The following is a 20,662-nucleotide window of genomic DNA, read 5'->3' as shown; positions in this document are numbered from 1 at the left end:
ACCCTACTTGTTTAGTTTGTCTTCTTAATTTCTTGCTCCTCTTACAGGCCTCCATCCCTAAGTGACCTTGAATCACTGGACGCTGAGTTCCACCAATCACTTCTGTGGATAAAAGACAACGACATCTCTGACTGTGGCCTTGACCTCACATTCTCCGTCGACGAGGAAATATTCGGACAGATATCGGAACGCGATCTCAAACCAAACGGCCGCAATGTCCCGGTCACAGAGAAAAATAAAAAGGACTATATTGAGCGGATGGTGAAATGGCGGGTTGAGCGCGGCGTATCGGAGCAGAAAGACAGTTTGACGCGGGGATTTTATGAGGTGATAGACTCACGTCTGGTGTCAATATTCGATGCGCGGGAACTCGAGTTGGTGCTGGCTGGAACTGCTGAAATTGATACTGTTGACTGGCGGAAAAATACGGAATATAGATCAGGTAGGATGGAAGATTTTTCTAAGAGTGGTGATTTACTGTTATTGATATTATAATTCAGTGCTTCAGTTTTTAATTCTGTTTTTTTTTGTCTTGCACAATGAGAGTTTTCTGAGAGCCAGCACTGCCAGACATTTAAAAAAATTCTGAATTTTTCAATGTGGTATCATCCCGGCACCTGCACCATTCCTGACCCGGGACTTGCACCCAAACCAGCATTTGCCAGTTGGCTGTTGATCAATCGTTGTACATGTAAGTTAGAATGGGGTAATTGTAGCCCTGGTTTAATCGTAGCCCCTGCCTATGATATCGATTGATATCCCCATGCATCAAACAATGCAGGGGCTACAAATAAACCGGGGCTACAATTACCCCATTCTACCCTGATCAATTGCCACACAATACACACCCCAAGTGACGTCCCTGTCATGACATGCCTGACCTGATTGTCAAATGATTGCTCGAGCGTCGATAATGCATGAGGACGAGAGCTGTGAGGATTCTCCCTCTACTGGTAGCAGGATCATTTAAACACTCTCTTATGAATTGCCCAATCTTTTACATGACAATTTATTAAAAAGTTCTTGATGAGTGACATCTGATGGTACCATTTGTAGACCACCAAGTTCGCTCCTGTGGTCCCCCACCACTCAGTCGAAAAAATTATTCAATTTGGACGCCCCTGGCCACGGAAACCATATAAAACACATTTGAGTAGCTGGGGACATCTGGTATTATCTTGAGAACTAAGACTCAAAAATAGGTCGTACATGTACAATCTTGGCACGAGACAAGAACACTGTTGAATATTCATAGGTTGGAGGTTCCAGACCTATCAATTAGACGCATCAATTAGAGGTATTGAAAAGATATTTGGTGTGGCCAATCTACATATATAAAGAAATTATTTGATGAAAACACTAATTTTGAATTTTGCTTTATGGCAATAGTGTTTGGGATTTTTCTGCCAGTTGGCTGAAAAGAGTGGAAATATCAACGTCTGTCCAATTTGTCGATTATCAAAAAATTTCCGTGGTCAACTACCAGTTTACTTTTCACCATTCACTTGCCCGACTGTCCGGATTATCATATCAAAATTTCAGATTCACAACCCCACGCAGTAATGCGACGCGGTCAAACATTGACAATTTAACTGCTAAAAGGCTGAAAAAATCAATGGTGGTCTTGTCTCGCAGTGTTAAAGATTAAAGCTGGTCAATCAATAATCTAATGATTAAAACCTTCCACTCCAGGCTACCATGACCAGCATCCTGTGATTAAGTGGTTCTGGATGACAATAGAGCGCTATGACAATGAACGACGCTTGCGCCTCCTGCAGTTTGTAACCGGAACCTCCAGCATACCGTATGAAGGATTCTCCGCCCTCCGAGGGAGTAACGGTCCACGCAAGTTCTGTATTGAGAAGTGGGGCAGAATAACCAGTCTTCCTAGGTAGGCACTATAGCCAGTAAACCTCTTGACTACCGCCGACCACCTGAGCAGTCGCTGTTACAGACCTTTTTGTGTATTGTTTGGTATGATCTGGCTCGGCTTTACTGGTGTATAGTGACACAGGCATGTTGTCTGCTACCCACCAACTTGAACTGAGTCGTATAGATGGCGCTGGGGTTGTGGCGAAGACAGAGGTTTTGCCAGATGCACGTGGCTGCACAATAGTACCAAAAAGGCCTCGGTATGGAATGGTTCGAACGGCTCGGTAGTCAAGAGGTTAAAGGGTATAAACTCGTGTCAAATTTCACCATATAATGTTTTAGCTGTTTTTGACGAATGACTATGTCACTTTCTCATAAATCGGTAAGGTTTTCGGATCGAAATGCACATTTTCTAGAAATTGATGGTTTAATCCTGCCCGGACGGCTCGCTTCGATGCCGTTTTCGTTGATGACGTCACAACATGAACATTTTTGCGGTCGCAGTGGTTTACATTCAGCGATTTTATAATAAATCTAATCAAAAATAGAAAATTTGAGCTTTACATTTGTGATCAACAATTAAAAACAGACATATTTCCGCAAAGTTGTAAATCACATCATAGTATCACTTTAATATGATTTTCACATGAAAGAAACAGAGGGGATCCAGTCCATTTTCAAGATATTTTGAATTTTGTTTGAATCGGGGAAAACGAACCACTTGGCAGTAAATGGTGTTCAATTTATACTTGGCTGGGGCACATCCAAAGCTATGGACACTATTAAGTCCCTATCTGGAGTGAACTGCAATACTTCTTTAAATCAGTCCATTCGGAAGTTACTAAAGCCCGTTGAGGGGCAACTGTTACAGACAAGCCTATAAGAGGTAGAATATTCAATTTGTACAGGTACCCATCCTTGCCTTACCTTTAACACAAGGAGAGTAGCGTGCCTTGGTCCTTTCCCCCTAGCATCTCAAGTAGATTTTCCATGGTCCTTTGGGTGACCTGGCCCATCAGGAGTTGTGTCTTGGTCTTCCTTGCTGGCCCCGGAGTTGACTTCTGCCACCTTCGCCCCACGCAATTTCTCCATCTAAAGGTCTCTGCTTTGCCCATGACGGTGGCTGCTCCACCTGCAAGGACCGGCTCTCCGCTGCAATGGTCCGCACCACGTCTGCAGGAGTCTTTACGAGGTCACCGAAAGGTTCAACTCCCCCAGCCAACTTGTCCGCCTGCTCATTGAGTTTGATACCAGCGTGTCCTGCTGGGATGTACGCTCTTTCAATCCTGGCCAGGATCTGCAGGATGATGGGGATCCATCTGCTCATCATCCCGATTAATTGGTCAACATAGTATTCAATGCAACTTAATGGCATGCTTTAATATACATTGGCACATCTTTTTGGTAGGTCAACAACTTTTTCATAGAAGTTTCCAAATTGCTTGTCAGACCTCGGCAAAAATAAAGAGTTTCCCAAAGCTGATACAGTGTATAGTGACGCAACATAAAAATCTTTTATATGAATTCATTCGTGTCACTTTTTACTTCCAGAGCTCACACCTGCTTCAACCGGTTGGATCTTCCACCCTACTTGTCTTTCGAGATGCTGTTCGAGAAACTCACTATCGCAATTGAGGAAACGGGGGCGTTTGGTATAGAATAGTTGTAGCGCTTTAGTCACTACCTTAGTGGCACAAATTGAGACTCTTGGCGCGGATCGCTAGATATTTCATGGATGAAACTAGAGTGGAACCTCCCTCAGTGGACACCTCTCTATTAAGGACTCCCTCTCTATTAAGGACAACCTCTCTATTAAGGCCAACATCTCTATTAAGGACACTAGTTTTGGTCCCAAATTGGTTGTTTCTATTCAATTTGACCTCTCTAATCAGGACACCTCTCTATTAAGGACAACCTCTCTATAAGGACAATAGTTTTGGTCCCAAATTGGTTATTTCCATTCAATTTGGCCTCACTAATCAGGACACCTCTCTATTAAGGACAGCACTTGTCAGTCCCGAGGGTGTCCTTAATAGAGAGTTTCTATTATACATTTAACCTTGACCGGCACTGCAGCAGATGTTGGCATTTAGTATCAATCAATCGTAGTTGCCTCCTGGTGCCAAGTGATGAGGTTATCGAGTTAAATCGCTGTTTGGTTAAGGACAGGTGCTTGATGTGACGGGAAAGAATCCAGATCATTATAGTCACCCCGGCTATTCAGACCTCCAAGCTGCCGGGCATACCCATTCTGACGAGCTGCCGATGCCAGACTTTATAAGCACCCAGTGACGATTTTCAATATAGCACCAGAAAATCCCTTTCAATGTCGAGAAGATGCCTAGCCACAAAAGATTAATGCCTTCCTTCGGATCTTCGAACATTATTCTAAAATACCTAAAACTCAACTTTTAAATGGAAAATGCATAAGCCTCGTTCTGAGAGTGGAGTGTTTTGGACACGCAACCAAGATGCTCTACCAAAGTTCCCTCGGGTTGCACTAAAATGTGGAAACCATGCACATGTCACCCCGTACGGAATTTCAGCTCACTTCAGAAGTTTGAGGCTCTCAAAACACTGCTTCAAACACAAATCAGCCAAGGAAGCATCAACCACCCTAAGTTTTTTAATGAGCACTACACATATTTGCCGAGAAAAACAAAATGTACATGTCTCATTTTCTGTAACGTTGCCGTATAACATAATGTAAACAACGGCGCTCCGGGCCGGCGATGGATGGAATTTGCCAAATTCGCACATATTCAAGTTATTTTTCGTGGCCTATCTTTTTAAGTTTGAGGTATTTTAGAATAGAAATTGCACCCGAGGCGGAGGACCTTGGTTGAGTTACCAAGACACTTGGGTGGAGCTAAAACTTCGTCCAAACCCTCGCCTATCGGCTCGGGTTTGGACTGTATTTTTGCTCCACCCTCGAGTGTCTTGGTATCGGCTCGGGTTTGGACAAAATTTTAGCTCCACCCGAGTGTCTTGGTAACTCAACCAAGGTCCTCCGCCTCGGGTTCAATTCCTTAAACCAAGACATTGACATCTTATTTCTTACACATATCATTTGATTCAGTAATACGGTAGATTTAGGCAAGTAGCATGCTTGCATTCAAAGATTGATAAGACTGCTTTGTTTACTTTTGAATCAGCACAATCCACGATGATTTGAATGACTCTTATTTAGAAAAGTATCCCATCAAATAGGCTGAATAAGGGATGAATGCATTTCAAATCTTCCCTAGATCCAAATACATGCATTTAACTTATGATATACAATGGTTTCTTGCTGTACAAGACGATTTTATGTGACTTCATAGAAGATTTTCCATGGGATGTATATAAATTATGGCACGGGTAGGTCACTGGTATGGCAGTCGGCCATCAGAATGCAGATCTGAATCGCAGGGGTGATTTTGTCAGCACACTTAACACACTTAATGCTGAAATTGTCTGACAAATCACTTTATGAATGATTCATTGGTGAATTATCAGACTATGCAAATATGGAAGAGACGGAGACTAAAATTTGATTTCGTGGTTCATGACTGTGGAAAACTGAGGGAGATGTCGAGTTCTGTTCTTTTGCTGGAACTTTCCAGTACCTGCAGTGTTTGCACTGATCTTGTGGTAAAAAGTTTGCCGAGAATTTTTTATGGTTTTGTTCAAGCCTGTCATATTCAGTTGAGTTTACCCACGGTATAGGGGAGGGGGACGATTTTTTTTCAAGGAAGTTTTAAATTTGCCGTAATTTTGCATTCCTCAGGGATTTTAGTAAATTTTTTCTGCTCTAGTGGAAATAACATGATCGAATTGTTATTTGTCCATGCACATTAATCATTATTGCACTAGTTTTTCAATCTATTTGTTGACTTCAAAAACTTTGGTTAGGGAATAAGAACTTTTTGGTTATTTTATTAAGTATGACGGGATTTTTATGTCGGTGTACACGAACCGAATCATTAAAAACTCTTGGCCTAATTGATATTCATCAGGTTGCTCCCTTGTAAAACTGAACATTTTATTTTGTGTGATTGAATCGCTTTTATCATTGAGATTGTCAATTGCTGCATTCAGCATTCTCGAAGTAGACATATGTAAGGTATGCACCAGTCAATTGAAATTAAAGTGCTTGGTGTCATGTGTCGATCCTTCACCGAATTAGTTGCACTGTAGGCCATTTGTAAATGTCATGTCCCCAACGTTTGTGCCTCTGGAGGGCAAACTACTGGTTGGATTTCTTTAAAATTTGGTCTTAATTGCTCTTCCCCTCAAAAACAAACAGGATTTACTGTGGTATTAATGAAATAATTTTTTGTATGCATCACTGTACATTGACGTAGTGCATTGAATTTGGACATTTTCTGCTCTGTACGGTTTACTTCTCGACCAATCGAGATGAAATGTTGAGGTTATTATTTTTTTGTGTCCATCTACTCATGTGCCAAGAATGAATGAGAAATATCAAGAAACAAAATATGGCTTATCCAGGGGACCCTCCAAATGACCAGTGGACTTCAATGAAGAAATCTTTTTATTTCTGCATTGACAATGCTGAACCCCTAAAATGCTGTTTGGTTTCGAAGCAGGGATCAATAAAAACCAAATTTCAAAGTCATCCGACTAGTAGTTTGCCCTGCAGAGCCCTAAAAGATGCGGACATAACATTTACGAATGGTCTATAATCCCTAAAATGTTTATTGCTTCTACTGCGAGCTTCTGCTGACACTTTTACCAGACTGCGCACCGGCCTGTGCAATAAGATGAATTTGTTTGCCAACCAAATTACTGTTGTTGTTTCGAAGAGAACGTCTGTTCAGACAGAGCATGTTCTGGTCTTGGAATTTCTGTGTACTTTCAACTTGTTGTGATGCAAATAATACGTGTCTTCATCTTTGTCTCCTTTAGCCTATGACAGAATGAAATCCTAGTTCTGTTGGAAAGGACAAATTTGGGGAGGTGTTTATAATACCTGCTGATGAAAATGCTGATGTGGCTCTCTAAGTTTGGTGTCTTGACATTTCTTTGTTTTTTAGCTCACCTCTTAGCAGAGGTGAGCTTATCCCATACCGTGGCGTCCGTCGTCCGTCGTCGTCGTCGTCGTCGTCGTCGTCGTCGTCGTCGTCGTCGTCGTCGTCGTCGTCCGTCGTCCGTTAGCAGGGCACGTTTCGTAACTGTTAGAGCTATTGAGTTGAAACTTGGTACACATGTACCCTTATGTAATGACACCTTGGAGAGCAAGTTTCGGTCCGATTCGTTTTATGGTTTGGCCACCAGGGGGCCAAACGTTAAAAGTGAAAATATGCAATATCTCCCTTGATAGTAGTCGGGAAATTTTGAAAAAAATATGGTAGGTACTTCTAGCAAAGGTGCATCATATATCCTCCGGGTTTTTGATTTGACCTCCTTTTCAAGGTCACAGAGGTCAAATGGTGTAAATTGGCCGTTAGGATGTAACGATGGCACGTTTCTAAACTGCAATGACTATTGATACCAAATTTGGTACACATTTACCCCTTAGTCAGGTGATCTCAGGGAACAAAGTTTGGTCCAATATGATTCACCACTTGACCACCAGGGGGCAAAATCCAAAAACCTTAAAAATGTGATTATTCCTTAACTTCTTGCCCGATTGCCACCAATTTGATATCATGGGTACATCTAACCACCATACAGTATATGTCACACAGGTTTTTAATTTGACCTTCTTGTCAAGGTCACAGAGGTCAAATGGCATAAATTCGCCGTCCGGCCGTAACTATGGCACGTTTCTTAACTGCAATGACTATTGATCACAAATTAAGTACACATGGACCCCTTGGTCAGGTGATCTCAGGTACCGAAGCTTGGTCCGATCTGATTTGCCGTTTGGCCTCCAGGGAGAGGGCCAAATCCTAAATTCTTCAAAATGCCATTATTCCTAGTAATGACTTGCCCGATTGGCACCAATTTTATATCATAGGTACATCTAATTCTAACAACCATTCAATGTGTCACCCGGGTCTTCTTTGATTTGACCTACTTTTCAAGGTCACAGAGGTCGAATGTACTGTAAATTGGCCATTTTGGGGAAATTGTAATTGCTTGGACCTACATCAAACCTAACACTACATGACACAATACCATGCTCTTTATCCATCTTTCCTCCACATGAGGTGAGCACAATGGCCCTGGCCATTTCATTTATATTTATCTATCAAATTGCGGTATGTTCTACTCTAGAACCATTTAATGAGATGGGTAACAGGAAAGAGACAAAAACTGTATACGAATGGGTGCTTTTGATCAAAGAGTGGCGGCCATTTTTTGAAGTTTTTGTGGTGCGCCTATCAGCTTTTTAGATTCTGCTGACAGGCCACAATACTTGCTGATTATCAACATATTCGTTCCAAATTTGATATTTCTAACAAGTCCCAAGTCATATTCTTTTACGAAATATCTTTTTATTTGAATGACAATGACAATATCATCGAGTTTTAGGCCAAAATAGTTGGACCTCTCTCAGAACTATTTTGTTGATCCAAGATTGCAGATCTCCTATCAGAGTGAGATTAGAGTCGTCATCAGCATTTTCATCAGCAATTTTATCAGCAGTTTACAACTTCCCTCAAATTTGGCTGCAGCAAGAGAAAATAAGATGAATGCGTTGTTTCCTCATGACTCAGCCATCTGGGCACCCCCTCCACCCCGAACACGAGGATAGCCAGAGGATGCTTTGTGATGATCTCACCAAGCACAAGCTTGGGATATCCTCGATTACAGCTGAATATTTTTCGTTTAACATTTTTGAAACATTTTCTGTCAGAACAGATTTTCTCTTCAAATCTGATTAATGTACTTTCGTGTGTCAAGATGCCTTATTGGAAAAAATTCTGGCTCGAGGCTATTCAGCCTGTTGAGCTACAACTGTAATGCATAGGCCTACTACAGGTACAGATAGGCCTGTCGTATAGGATGACCTGTGCCCACTTAATATCATCGACATAAGTCGTAGTTCCACCTATCATAAAACCCCGTGTTTTTTCAAGACCCATGTCTTCGCCGTGTGTCAAAAAACCTGCGGCGCACTTGCACCTATCAGTTGTGTTAGATAATGGTTAATAGCCCCGGCGACAGGTGCGCTGTAGGTAGGGAGCTCTCCTGTGTTTCTTTCCCGTTGGAGGGGGCGCAATACCGAGGCAACTACACCGCGCCATCTGTCGCCGGATCTTAGAACTTGCAATACTTGACTTGCCAAACTCAGCTCGACGCCGAACTGCAGCGCCAGTCGCGGACAAAGATAGAACAACTCGACATTTTTTTCACCGGTTTTCTCGCTGCGCATGCGTACCAGCGTCATCTTTTATTGATTTCCGCTGGTACGCATGCGCAGCGAGAAAACCGGTGAAAAAAATGTCGAGTTGTTCTATCTTTGTCCGCGAGTGGCGCTGCAGTTCAGCGTCGAGCTGAGTTTGGCAAGTCAAGTATTACCGTGTCTATTCAGATTCCACCTATCAAAAAACCTGTGTTGAACACGGGTCTAAATTAGCCCCCGATTAGCCCCATCAAGCTCGATGGGGCTAATAGACACGGAGATTTTACACACGGGTTTATTTAGACACGGCAATTCATAGGTGTAAGAGCAAAAGACACGGGGATTTGATAGGTGGAAGTACGATTATAGTATATTTTTGTTTATAGTATTCCGTGTGAGAAACTAGATGGCAGCACTGCATTCGCCACATTTTGTATTCTATGAATACACCCTAATTTATTAACCATTTTGTAAATTTTTCATATTTTTTCACTTAAAAACCTGAAATACATGTACATGTATGTACTTTAACTCATTGCTTTTTATACCGCACTCTATTTGAAAACAAAAAACTAGTCCATGATGAAAAAATTATTTCCTGTCCCATGTGGAAATTCTGGGAGAGTCCATTTGGCCATAATGTATTAAATTGATGAATTGAGAATGTGAATTATCCGTACCTGTAAATTCATTCCTAAAACTGTAACTGACCCTGAAGATACTCACTGTACTTGGCTACATCCCTACATCCTACATCCTTTGAAAACAAGGGCTACATGTAATAATTGTGACCCGTCACAGCAAAAGCATGCGCATGTCGCTCTGAGCTTGGCAGGTTGAGACGGACTGTTTGTTCATTTCTCTGTTGTCTGTCTTTGTGAAATACGAGCACATCAATTTCTTCCATTATCTCCTGGTGTCATTTGTGCTCATCTTCTGTGCGACATGCGCCAGGTTTTGCTGTGACAGGTCACAACTATGAATGGTGATTCCATGGCTTAAGGAATTGATACTAAACTGGAGGTGTCAGTCGTCTCACCAAAACCGCGACAGTGGAGCTTAAGTGTTGGCCGAAACTGAGGCAGGGTAAAAGTCGTTGAAACAAACCAAGAAAATCATTCAGGATGTCAAAGTTGACAGTTTATGGCCCTTGTATTTTTGAAAAACAACCTTACGCTAGAGATACTGGCTACGCTTATGACTGCTTTGCAAATATTTTGTCATCGGTGAAATGCTGCCCCTTTCTTCCTGATATATGTACAGTGGAACCTCCCTTAGCGGACACTTCTCTATTAAGGACAACCTCTCTATTAAGGACACTAGTTTTGGTCTCAAATTGGTACTTTCCATTCAATTTGAACTCTAATCAGGACACCTCTCTATTAAGGACAGCACTTGTCAGTCCCGATGGTGTCCTTGATAGAGAGGTTCTACTGTACTTACACAAAACAGGCCTACACAAGTTTGTATCAATAGCATTCCGCGAAGATGACGTCACAGCAGCTGCTGCCCTCTATTTCCCCATCGCTGAATTACAGGCAATGTCAGACAAAATGCGGTTTCGTAATGGATTCAGGTTTTCTGACTTGGGCAGTTAGATTCAATCTGGCACATGTCCGAGTGTTGGAAATACTACATAATTGTTCTGAATATTTCTCTCTCTGACTCTATGGTATCATTCATGCTAAAAACAATGCAGGGTCAAAGATAATTTACTTTGGAATAAGCTCAAATGCGTAGAAATAAGTGTCGATGTCCGCCTGTCACGTGACTAAAACGTCATCAATATCTTATGCAAATGATCTTGTGAGCTATAAATAGTAACTTCGCGGCATGCTATTGAAACATCACTTGAAGAAACATTTCCATTTCACCTGTCAACATTGTGCTGAATGTGAAATGTCGGACGCAAAAAATCGACAGGGAAACGTATAACACAGGCGTGAATTTTGAACTTGCAAAAAGTCTCTAATAGTTTAATAGGCCGTGGGCAAAATCAGCTGTCTTTCATGACTACATTTATGGGGCAAAGTGAAAATGACTTAGAAAAATGAATTGGGTGATCACATCACATGATAAAAAGGTTCCCACAAAAATAGTGGCCCATCAAGCGGATTTACTGACTTTAAAGTGATCCGGCCGTGGCACAAAATCTTTATCAAGACTAGCTGAACATATCAAAAATAACGGAATTGGTGGTTACCTCTTATGCAGTTCATTGACTGGAGTCAGTAATGTTATGCAACATTATGCCATGTTATACCCAAATGCCCAACTCACATAATCAACTACTTTGGGGAGCTCGAAACTGCTAAGATTTATCAATGGAAGCTTATTCCCGCCTTAGGTTTTAACCGGGCCGTTCAAAACTCCCCATTTTCATAAGCGTTTTGTGATAGGTTTCCTTTAAAGGGAACTGAAACCGCCAAGCCAGTTCGTATGACCTCGTTTTCATTTCCCGCGTATCGGGTGATCATAACGAGGCATGAATGAAACATGGCGCCTAGCTGTCAATCATTGAGTGACGTCACTACTATGGAATTTACTACGAAAACTCATGAATGAAAGATCGCATGACTCACGTGATTCTCACATGATTCTCAATAATAACAAATTGAACTGCGCATGCTCGGGCACTGGGGGCGGAGCTACAAATCTGAACTCGAATAGGAAGTTGGAAGTTTGACTTTCTCGGGCGGTGAAAGTCGAAAAGTTGAATAAATCGCTTGGCGGTTCCAGTTCCCTTTAATCATGAAAATATCCCCATACAAACACCAGATATTTCGGTTCACCTACTGGTTCACAGGTGGCCAAAATCTGCTCTATTCAGTGCTGCCACCTGGAATACATATTATCAACTGAAACAAGCTCAGTAGACACAATTCTCTGGTTACTAGTGTCAAAGTATCTTGTTTAGGATCAACTATTTGTGGGTAATCACAATAATAGTGTTTTTACTCTACCCCTAAAATGTTATCACAAATTCTAAAACATGACCCTTTTTGGGGTTTGGCTGTTGGCCTAAGTCTAATTTTTTATATGTAAACAAAATCTGACTCTGTGTGCAAGTTTTTTATGAGAATCTCATTTTAAGTTCATGGTCACAAAAAAAAAAATTGGTGGTCAGCCTGTAGCTCATACTTCCAGTCTAACTTATTCAAGAAGAAAGTTTTTACAAAATGTACAGTAGAACCTCCCTTAGCGGATACCTCTCTATTAAGGACACCCCCTCTTTTAAGGACACTAGTTTTGGACCCAAATTGGTTGTTTCCATTCAATTTGACCTCTCTTATCAGGACACCTCTCTTATTAAGGACAGTGCTTGTCAGTCCTGAGGGTGTCCCTAATAGAGAGGTTCTACTGTATCCATACAGCTGAACAGTTCAAAGCCTGATGCATTTGTAGTCGTTTTATTTTTATTTTTTTCATTCTGTGTTTTATCATCAACTTGACAAAAGCAACATGTGTTTTGTCTGATGTAGTGAAATTTAATTTTAAATCGTGTAACTGAAGTTGAGAAATGACCTATTTTCATTGTATGTAAGCATTTAGTTATGAAATGAACCGGAATTGGACAGTTTCAATACACAATGGATGTGACATTGTAACCTTTCATGATCAATAAAAAACTACGAAGAAATCCTCCCAGTCGTGTGCGCTCCAGAGCTCTGAATGATGTAGACAGAGATTTGAGTGAATAAATGGCCAATAGTGAATTAGTCGAGAGATAACCTTTTTCATGAACTTTTGCATGAACTGAGGAAGATGCATGGGCTGTACATTTTAGTTTCTTTTTGGCTCACCGTAAGGGGAGTCTATACGATAGCGCTGTGTCCGTCGTCGTCGTCGTCGTCGTCGTCGTCGTCGTCGTCGTCGTCGTCGTCGTATCCTAACAGTGGCACGTTTCTTAACTGCTAGGGCTATGAACTTGAAACTTTGTACACAGAATGCCCTAGGTCAGCTGACCTCTGACACTGATTTTCGGTCCGATCTGATTCTCTGTTTGGCCACCAGGGGGCCAAATGTCGATATCTAAAAAGTGTGATATCTCGCTTATTAGTGACTTGTTTTCGATAAAACTTTTGTTGTAGGTACTCATAGCAAATATACATTTTATATTATACGGGTTTTTAATTTGACCTTGTTTTCAAGGTCACAGAGGTCATATGGCGTAAATTGGCCATTAGAGTGTAAACTATGGCACGTTTCTTAACCACTAAAGCTATGAACTTGAAACTTGGTACATATAACCCCCTATATCACATAGCCTCTGGTGCTGAATTTTGGTTTGATCTGATTCTCCACTTTGCCACCAGGGGGCCAAAAGTGGATATCTAAAAAGTGTGATATCTCGCTTATAAGTGACTTGTTTTCGATAAAATTTTTATGGTAGGTACTCTTAGGAGGAATACATCACATATCTTACGGGTTTTCAATTTGACCTACTTTTCAAGGTCACAGAGGTCATATGGCGTAAATTGGCCGTTAGAGTGTAAACTATGGCACGTTTCTTAACCACTAAAGCTATGAACTTGAAACTTGGTACATATAACCCCCTATATCACATAGCCTCTGGTGCTGAATTTCAGTTTGATCTGATTCTCATCTTTGCCACCAGGGGGCCAAAAGTGGATATCTAAAAAGTGTGATATCTCGCTTATAAGTGACTTGTTTTCGATAAAATTTTTATGGTAGGTACTCTTAGGAAGAATACATCACATGTCTTACGGGTTTTCAATTTGACCTACTTTTCAAGGTCACAGAGGTCATATGGCGTAAATTGGCCGTTAGAGTGTAAACTATGGCACGTTTCTTAACCAGTAAAGCTATGAACTTGAAACTTGGTGCATATAACCCCCTACATCAGATAACCTTTGATGCCGAATTTTGGCCTGATCTGATTCTTTATTCGGCCACCAGGGGGCCATAATGGAAAAAGGAAGAAGTGCAATATCTTGCTTATTTAAGTGAATTGTTTTCGATAAAATTTTTATGGCAGGGACTTCTAGCAAGGATACACCACATGTCCTACGATTTTTGGATTTGACCTCCTTTTCTAGGTCACAGAGGTCAAATGGCGTAAATTGGCCATTAGAGTGTAACTATGGCACGTTTCTTAACTGCTGAAGCTATGAACTTGAAAGTTGGTACATGTAACCCCCTACATCAGATAATCTCTGACACCGAATTTTGGCCTGATCTGATTCTTGATTTGGCCACCAGGGAGTCAAAACTGAAAAAGTAGGACATGCAATATCTCGCTTATTAATGACTTTTTTTCGATGAATTTTTTATTGCAGGGACTCTTAGCAATCACACGATATTGATCTTGTTGATGTCATAGACAATTATTGGTTGGATCATAAACTTATATATACTGCCCTGTCTTATTACTTGACATCAATACACATCTAAAAAAGTCTTCATGCCTGATTGTGTTCACCATATTCACCTCTAAACTAAGCATGATCCTGCCTACTAAAAGATGTATACGGTGAGCACAATGGCCCCTGGCCGTTTCATTTGATTATTGGTTCTGAAACATTGGCCAATTCTGGTCAGAAATCATGATACTGCTTAGTTTAGTTTCAATCATACTGGTTGAGATATCCAGGAAAGTCAGAGATGTGTACAAATATATCCAGTTGATAGTTCAGTTTCCGGCTAATGTGATCAGTTCAAATTCAACAGTGAATTGAGCATTCTTCTAATTTTTATCTGAGCTAAACTCAAAATTGATATTATAAGTTAGATGTTAGAATCATTTCCTGTGTATGTTTTGAATGCAAAGGGAATCATAAATTTGTGAGGTCCTAAAGCATTGCGAGACACCCTGTATAAATTGTATAAATTACTTATGCTTACTCAGATTACACAAACATATGCATTTTCATGAGACACCCTGTACAAATCATCATTGCTAATGTTGCCAAAATTTCATCACTGTGAACCCAAGGAGGATACCGCGGTGACGTCACATCACGTGATCCCGACCCATATTAGTGATCGCTATGGCCAATCAGATTCAGTCTACTGACAGCACCAGCACTGAACGCATCTCCACGTCTCGCTGTCTGGTGCGCTCCTGTACACAAAAACACCAATAGACATGAAATATTGCAATACCTAGTATGGATTCTTCCTGTGTAAAATAAAATTTACAGAGCAGATTAACTTCCACGAATAAAAAAGACGTTTGGCGTGGCCAAAGTGCGGAAATAATGTCTCAGCTAAAATACACTACGAAATACACTAGGCAATGCACTACGCAATATACAGTAGAGATGCAGTTGAGTTTGTTATTGTTTTGACTTAGAAGCCCACCCATATCATAATATATTCATGTATTCATGAAGTATGAACTCATTTCTGTCCCATACAACTCTAAGAACAGTCAATTTCTCCTTAAATCATCACCGAAACCGCGATATCCGCAGGAAGATTTCGTTCTAGTGTCCGAAAATGCATGATCTTACAGGGGCGCTAACTCGACAAATAGAGGGGATCTATGGGGATCTATGCGAGTTTTAGGTATTACAGGTCTCGAACTTGTAAAATCTGTAAACATGCCTCCAAATCCCATTATGATAATGAAGAGATTGCCCCATATCTGGGAGACTGTTTTGAAACCATCGCTAATTTTGGAAGATCGGTGCCGGCTATTTGGTTTAAAAAACCCTATTTTTCCCCATCAAAACAGCACTTTTCATTATTCAAATGATAGCTTATTGTCTGAAGACTTATTTCATAGCAGAAAAGTACTAATAACTCTGACTTGATGCGAAAAATCTAACTTTTTTGATGACTTGATTTTCCCTTGGCCGTGGATCGAGTTTGTTTACAATATGCAGCGCCATCTTGGAAAAGCCGTGACGTCACCGCGGTATCCTCCTTGCTGTGAACCTAAAAGCAAAGCTAAAAGTTGGTGAATCTTCAGTTTGCGGCAACTCAATATGTGACCCGCCATGGCAAGATAATAATAATAATACGAGTCTTATATAGCGCAGTATCCAACCATTAACTGGCCGCTCAAAGCGCTTGATAGGCCTCTTTAAAAAGCAAATGTTTCAGTTGTCCCTTGAAAGATAACAGAGAGCTGCAGTTCCTAACAGTTCAAGGAAGTTTGTTCCACAGCTGAGGGGCTCCAATTGAAAATGCTCTACCACCGACTGACATGACATTGGCCTTTGGGACAGACAGAAGAATGGCCGATGAAGAGCGCAGAGTTCGAGAAACGGTATGAACGGAGAGAAGATGAGTCGCATGTCGCTCCGAGCTTGACAGGTTGAGACGGACTGGTTGTCCATTTCGCTATTGTCTGCCTTATGTTTAATCTGAGTACATCAATTTTTTCTATCATGTCCAGGTGTCATTTTAGGCTCATCTTCTGTGCGACATGCGACTCATTTTGCCGTGCTGGGTCACATATTGTGGTTGCTGTCACAATTGAATGGTTAAAGCATTACAAGTGAAAAATTCGCAATTTTAAAGTTTGTGTTTTCACAGTGGGTTTACGAAAATTACAAAAATGAAACGTTCACGAAGAATTCATGGTTTGCAGTGGACTTGCCTATTGCTGACATTGCTGGATTGTTCCATTGTACGAAAGGGGGTCATAGATATCTTCCATTGAAAAACATATTAGTTTATCATGTAATTAAAGCGAACTTCGTACGTGCAATTCAATTAAAATATCCTTACCACGCCTCAGTTGGTATCAAAGCAGTTGATGTATCATCAAGTCTTACCTGAGTTTCTGAATCAGTGAATGGAAGCTTTTTGCAGGCCCTATTGTCCACATGTTCATCCGGTCGTATCTTGTTGACTGATCTGTGCCGGACTTATAAACAGGAAATGAGAAGGTTTATTTTCACCACCCGAAAAAATTTTGAAAGTTGAATGAAACGTTGGTTGTTTCTTTTAACCGGCACTGCTTTTCATAACCATAGTCACGGTGAGCAATTAAAACAATCAAGAAACTTCTGATATTAGGTCCTACGCCGTTCCTTAAAAAATTTGAATTTATAATTGAATTTGAATACTTTCAATTGCGTAAATACATACATTTACTGAATATCATTTTCAGCATTGCTTTTACAAATACTATCAACAAAATCATATTCATAATAACTCCACTACATCATGCAGCATTGTTTACAAGTGGATTTCAATGTAACTTGACCACAAGCAATTACGAACGGTGTATCCCTTTAATGGCTACTTAGTGCCTTATCGATGTTTCGCTTGCCATTAGCGCAAAAAATCCTCACTGGTCCACGGAGGCTGCAATTTACATTGTGTGACATCACAAAATGACACCGTGTGACATCCCATTATGTCATAGTGACCTCTATTGCAGAGGCGGTTTGTCATCTCCACAACTGCCCAATCATCGTCGACTCGATTACATCTTTCTTGAATTTTACGTGGGATGACATCATTTAGCCTACGTGGCCAAAACCTTTTTTTGAGCAAGGACGTTTGCCCCTTGAGCAGCTGATTATGCGGCAATATTTGAGTTTAGAAATTTGGTCAGTTGTGATTTATCTTGCTGTCGCCTGACTCTTCTGAGATGTGGAAAATATTCGTGTTACCAATTCATGCCAAAACCATGCCAGAATCGACAACGTTTTGATAATTCATTTGCGGTCATCCTAAACAGCGTCCACCAGAGTGCCCACCAGGTTTAGAGTCAAGTATAAAGTCATCAAAACGAAATTTAGTAGCCATACAGGAATTAATTACACTTAAAACACATTTACTAAAATTTCATGACATTTGGGTGTAAGATAAAGGAGTTGTTGTCTAAAATCACAAGGCTCCTGTTGTATTGAGAAGCCCTATCATTTCCGCCGACTGGGTGGTGGACGCTGGTACAATTAGACATCAACTCGCTAATTTAGCACACAAATGTCATTAACCGCTTGAATCCCCAAACTTGAAAGTCCCGGGATCCCAGTGTGGTTACGTGGTTGCGAAATTGGGTGTGACTTTCACGATGTATAGCGCCCGCATACAACCGCCAAAGTCCGGTACCGAGGCGCCATCTACCCAGGCATGCTCTAACTGACCCTACTGTACATCAAACATGCTAAAACCAGCAATAAAATAGCTTCCCAGCTCAAGGGAATAAAAATATCACTGAGACCGACCTGTCGGTTGTTGGGAAAAAACGTTATTTCAAAATGACCGACTGTTCGGTCAACGGGATTCAAGAGGTCAAACATTCAGAAAATTTAAAAGATGTCCTGCTTATGACCATTAGATTTTATTTTGATGACTTGAAACTTGCTTTTCAACCCGGTGAAAGCTGGTGGAAACCGTCTAGGATGACCCTTTATTTGCAGTCAGTTTTGACTTTACTGGACCATACTGTGATACATACTGTTAACCCATAAAATTTTTCCCAGGTGTTTTAATTTGCCAGTCTGACCTCGTCAGAAAAAGTAGCAAGCGCAAAATTGCACTTTTTCAACACATTATGCATGATGGCTCCCATAGTTCCGCAAATGATATGCGTGTGGAGTCTTGAAGTAAGGAATGTTGAGCTGGTGACTTACATGTAGGAAGAGTTGGTGCAAACAGATTTCTTCTATTTCAAAGTTCAATCATGATGAAAGTGATGGTATGATCTAAAGGCAGAACGTGGTAATAATGCACACATTTAGCATGCTACGCCTTTAAGGCAATAAAACTTCCTTCGTTCAGCAGAAATGGATTAAATGTTCTACCTCATTATAATGTAATAATGTAGATAAAAGATAAGACTATAGATCCATGCACTTGATTGGGACCAACGTTTACGAAAACGTCGCGTCTCGTCACGTTACAGTAATATAAAATGCATGGTGACGTGACGACGGCCAACACTACGTCATGTAAACGTTGTTCCCAATCAAGTGCATGAATCTATAGTTGTATAGGAAGAATTCCAATGAAGGTTACTGAATTCCCGCTGTAAAAGTTTCCCCTTGTCCAAACATCTCAAAAAAGAAGCCGCTGTTGAGTTAGCATCCTTTAGTTGCAGGCGGATTTGTACTATATTGAACTGCTGCCATAACTGGAGCGCGGGCCTGAAAATATTTCTGATCTCCATACGGAGGTCTCTGTACGTGTTGTGTGGATCACGCGGATTAAGTCCTTGTCTTGTTTCCAGAATGTAAGCATCCAGCGTAGCGCAGTGGACAGCGTAGCGCAGTGGAAGAGAGTCGGCCTCATGATCAGGAGGTCGTGGGTTCGACTCCCGGCCGAGTCACTGCTTAGTTCCCCTACTGGTCGAGTTCAAGTGAGCGCCTTCTGGTTGCTCCTTGACACCCCTGATTGATTTCTGTGGAGACCGGGGTAATAATATGATATCCCAAAGTGCTTTGAGCCAGAACTATAGTGTCACGGAATTGCGCTATATAAAAGACTCATTATTATTATTATTATTATCCTTGGGGTATAAAAGGAATTAATACTGCACTGGTGAGTCTTTGTGCTGAAGTCTGGAACTGGAGGGTGGAGCTGAAATATAGGCCCGAATTAGTGGCAATTTGGTCGAAGTTTTGAGTCAGAATTTAAGTTACCCTGGAATTTTTCAATTTTTAGTACAGAAACCCAATAGTCCAGTATTAATTTCAATTCTATCACATCTAAGATTTGATGAGTTGTCCTCGCAGAACATACTGAGAACTCCTCAATTTCCATTCTGTTGAAATCCATTATACTGACGTGCAAGTCGATTGCAACGTCTATATAGCGAAATTGCTGCACTGAAAACAAGGCACTGTGTATTGTACATGAAAAGCAGTGATACATTGCAATCGAATGTTATAAAGAATCATAAGACTGGTCTGATAGGATTCATCAGTGTAGTGTATCTTTGCTTTCGTCTTCTATTTCCTCAGTATTCATTTTTGGGCATTGAAGATTCATGCGCTTGATTGGGAATAACGTTTACAAAGACGTCGCGTCACGTCACGTCACAGTCATATAAAACTATCAGAGCTGCAATGCATGGTGACGTGATGACGGCCAACACTAAGTAAACGTTGTTCCCAATCAATTGCATGAATCTATAGTTGAAACTGATTGGCTTCTAGATGGTGCCGGTTGTGATTTCTTCCTAAGACACTCACTTTACAATGTTTATTTCAGGTTAATTGCTGTTGACCCTCATCAATGTTTATACATTATCACTATTGCTATGGAAATTGACACGGTTTAACCAGCCTTGTTAAAATCAAGAACTAATATCATGATCAATAGAATCAAAAGCAAGCCATATTGACTGGCTTTACGCATATTTGTCATTGTATGTTTAACCAGTGTGTCCTCAAAGAGTTAAACTGCTCTTCTTGTAATTCTATGTGTAAATTCTTCAATACATAAGATATGATATAAAACATCAGAAATATCTGGTCTCATCTAGTTATTCTGTTCAGCCACCATTGCATTCGAGACGTTCACCGGAGTTCCTCAAAACAAGCTTTACTGGAGACAATGGGTGAT

The 20,662-nt window shown here is 40.8% G+C and overlaps 1 protein-coding gene across 1 annotated transcript in view; it reads left to right on the top strand.

The window, feature by feature from the left end:
• The window catches only part of LOC135500387 (E3 ubiquitin-protein ligase HECW2-like), a 30,693-nt gene extending 26,413 nt beyond the window's left edge, over positions 1-4,280 (top strand). The window contains exons 17-19 of the mRNA XM_064791830.1: positions 48-442; positions 1,693-1,891; positions 3,424-4,280. Of these exons, the coding sequence (XP_064647900.1) occupies positions 48-442; positions 1,693-1,891; positions 3,424-3,535 (706 nt within the window). The 3' untranslated portion in view covers positions 3,536-4,280. The remainder of the gene's footprint in view (positions 1-47; positions 443-1,692; positions 1,892-3,423) is intronic.
• The last annotated feature ends 16,382 nt before the right edge of the window (positions 4,281-20,662 follow it).

Source organism: Lineus longissimus, chromosome 16, assembly GCF_910592395.1.
Source record: "Lineus longissimus chromosome 16, tnLinLong1.2, whole genome shotgun sequence".
Classification (NCBI taxonomy): domain Eukaryota; kingdom Metazoa; phylum Nemertea; class Pilidiophora; order Heteronemertea; family Lineidae; genus Lineus; species Lineus longissimus.
This window is presented reverse-complemented; position numbering and strand designations above follow the sequence as displayed.